The sequence below is a fragment of the Zea mays genome, chromosome 7 (genome assembly GCF_902167145.1).
Source record: "Zea mays cultivar B73 chromosome 7, Zm-B73-REFERENCE-NAM-5.0, whole genome shotgun sequence".
NCBI classification, from domain to species: Eukaryota; Viridiplantae; Streptophyta; class Magnoliopsida; order Poales; family Poaceae; genus Zea; species Zea mays.
The window spans coordinates 116355590-116358759 of NC_050102.1; the positions used below are offsets into that span (position 1 = coordinate 116355590).

The following is a 3170-nucleotide window of genomic DNA, read 5'->3' on the forward strand; positions in this document are numbered from 1 at the left end:
CTGAACTTGTGGTCAGATTAGTCGAGTCCAGTAATATGCCCAAACACTTCTAACAAAAGATTGCAGAGATAAAAATCATTACTTGTTACAACAAAATATGTAGAAAGTCAGGAAATATACTTAAAATTCATGGAATGGTCCCACAAGGCCATAACAAAGTGATCAACCAAACAATCCTACATGAGTTGGTCCCTCAGCCAAACACATCTGTAATACATTCACTAACTAGAAAACAGATCACACAAGTTTTTCAAAAAAACTTTCAGAGATATGAAGTTTTTTCAGTACACAGTTACATATGCTGCACTATGTTTCAGTGAGTTTCTATAGCCAATTTATGCCAACGCATCGCACATGTTTCGAAGTTATGTATAGTATTCACCCTCTTTTTACATATCTATTGAAGCATATTTATTCTTCCAGAAAACTCCATCCAGGTTCTTTCTCCACATCCTTGACTGATTTTCTTATTTCCATTACACCTTCCCAGTCTCCAGAATTTGCTCGAATGTTTGACATAGTAGCAAAACACCCCGAATCACAATTTTCTTCATGGATCTTATTTTCTACAAAACGTCCAAGTACAACATCATCATGAACTCTGCAAGCAGCAAGCAGTGTGCTCCACACCATTGAATTAGGTTTCACAGGCATACTCTCAATAAAACTTTTTGCCTCTACAAGCCTCCCAGATCTACCAAGTAAATCAACCATACAGCAGTAGTGGTGCAACACTGGCTCAACCCCATACACGGTTCTCATTGAATTAAAATGTTTGAAGCCTTCTTCAACTAAACCATTTCGGCCACAAGCAGACAAAACACTCACAAGTATGACAGTGTCTGGTTTTACCCCACATCTAATCATCAAATCGAACAACGCCAAAGCATCCTGACTGCTTCCATGTTGAGCATATCCATCAATTATCGCTGTCCATGTAACTAAATCCGGAACATCTAGTTCATCAAAAACTTTACGAGAATCATCCAGGTTGCCACTTTTGGAATATAACTTCACAAGTGAACTGCTCACAGATAGATCAGACAGTATGCCTACTTTGGATGCATACCCATGTAACAATTTACCACAGAATGGTCTTGCCATGTTAGCACATATGCTAATAATTGATGAGCATAAAAACCTATCTATATGAAAACCAGCTGCCAACATAAGCTGAAACAATGAGAGTGCCTCCTCACTATAACCATTTGTAGCATATCCAGATATCATTGAAGATAACATGATCTGGTCTTTGCATGGAGTTGCATCAAAAAGTTTTCGAGCTGTTTGTAAATCTTTACATTTGGAATACATGGAAACAAGGCAATGGTTAATGGATGTGGTTCTTCCGTAGGCACGAAGGACATGTCCATGAACTTCCTTCCCTTTAAGCAAACACTCCGGTATATTGCAGGCTGAAAGAATGGCGCTTAACGACACATCATTTGGTGTAAAACCTTCAGCAATCATATTCCTTAACACCTGGAATGCCTCAACTGAATGGCCATGTGTTGCAAAACCAGCAATCATTGATGTCCATGACACTTCATCCTGTTCCTGCATCTCTTCAAAAACCTTGTAGCTATCCTTCAAATCATTACATCTGGAGTACATGGTGGAGAGTGCACTTGCCACAAGAACAACATGAATAAACCCATCTTTTATGACCAATGGATGCAGCTGTCTGCCAAGCTCAGATGAGTCAACAGAACTGAAAACAGAAGCATAGCATTTGTCATTCGGTCTTAGGCACTGAAATAACATCCTCCTTAACAGCTGAATTGATCTTTGTACGCTATGCCTACTAACCCCAGATATGAAAGCCGACCAGATGCTTCTATTGCTAACTGTATCTACTTCTTGAAACACCTTCTCACAGAGCTGAACAGCCCCAGCATTTGCATATGTGGAAATCAAAGCCTCCTTGACAACATGATCCAAGTACAGCTCGCTCTTTATAATCATGCCGTGCACCTGATTAGCCTCCCGTATCATGGACGTTTGAGAGCAGGCGAGCAATATGCTCGTAGCCGTGTACTTGTTAATTGCCACACCACTCCGCAACATTTCTGTAAGCAGCAGCATTGCATTTACTGGGTCCTCCTGTTGCACAAAACCAGCAATCGCAGTTGTCCAAGAAACCACATTCCGGATTGGCATCCTCCAGAACTCATTCATGGCAGCGCCCATCTGACCACATTTCACATACATGTTAACGATGGATGTTCCAACGAAGACATCGTATTCGGAATCACGCCGGAGCACCATCCCATGCACCGCCCTTCCAACCCCCAACTCTTCACCAGCCGCGCACGCGCTGAGCACCCCAGAATACGTGAACGAATTGGGCTCGCAGGTAGAACCCCTCACCATGTCGAGGAACATCTCGACTCCGAGAGCGTGTTCACCGTTGCGCACCGCCCCGGAGATAGCCGTATTCCAGCAGACCACGCTTCCGCGATATTCCCCGTCCTCAAACGCCCGCAGCGCGTCGCCCAGGCGGCCGTGCTTGGCGAGCAGGTCCACCATGGTGCTGCAGATGTACGCGTCCCGCGAGAGTCCATCCTTCCAGGCTGCGCAGTAGAGCTGCTCCGCGAAGGCGAACGGCGCGGAGGCGGTGGCACAGGCGGCCAGCGCTTTGCCGTAAGAGAACCGACACGACGCGGATGCAGTCCCAGCGGCGCGCGCACGGACGAAGCCTGCGAGAGCCGCGGGAAGGTGCACGATGCAGCCCGCGGCGGGGCGGTGCCGCATTACGTCGAGCGGGAGGTGGGCGCGCGAAGCGGCGGCGGAGGACGCATAGAGGCGGCCGGGGTCGGGTCGGGCCGGGGCGGAGATTTTGTGAGAAATTTGGAATCTCGTCATTGCCCATTAAAGCCTCGTTTAGAACGGGTGTAAAAGCCTCACGTGTAATCAAGTTCACGACAGGAGCATGTTCCTGTATGGTCCAAATTTATATTTGACAAATCTGGTGTTGAAGTAGATTTGAGTCCAATACTACACAGGGGATAGAAAAATCCGCACCTAGGCGTGGAAGACAACTCGTTGTTGAAAGGGAAATATGGTTAACTTTTTCCTACAATTAATTTTGGTAGTTAAATGTCCAACACAAACATATGTACTAACTAGTTTGCTCTAGAATTCATGTATTATAGGTGCATAATGTTCAA

The 3170-nt window shown here is 45.4% G+C and overlaps 1 protein-coding gene across 1 annotated transcript; it reads right to left on the reverse strand.

Annotated features, from left to right (window-relative positions):
• Positions 1-251: 251 nt before the first annotated feature.
• On the reverse strand, positions 252-2828 carry LOC100381772 (Pentatricopeptide repeat-containing protein chloroplastic). Its single transcript, NM_001174572.1, has one exon. It carries the CDS (start codon positions 2752-2754, stop codon positions 412-414), a length of 2343 nt encoding a protein of 780 aa, NP_001168043.1. The 5' UTR covers positions 2755-2828; the 3' UTR covers positions 252-411.
• Positions 2829-3170: the final 342 nt, after the last annotated feature.

Excerpts from the sequence above, each read along its gene's own strand:
- LOC100381772 (NM_001174572.1), bottom strand. The coding sequence starts at position 2,754 with ATGCGGCACCGCCCCGCCGCGGGCTGCATCGTGCACCTTCCCGCGGCT.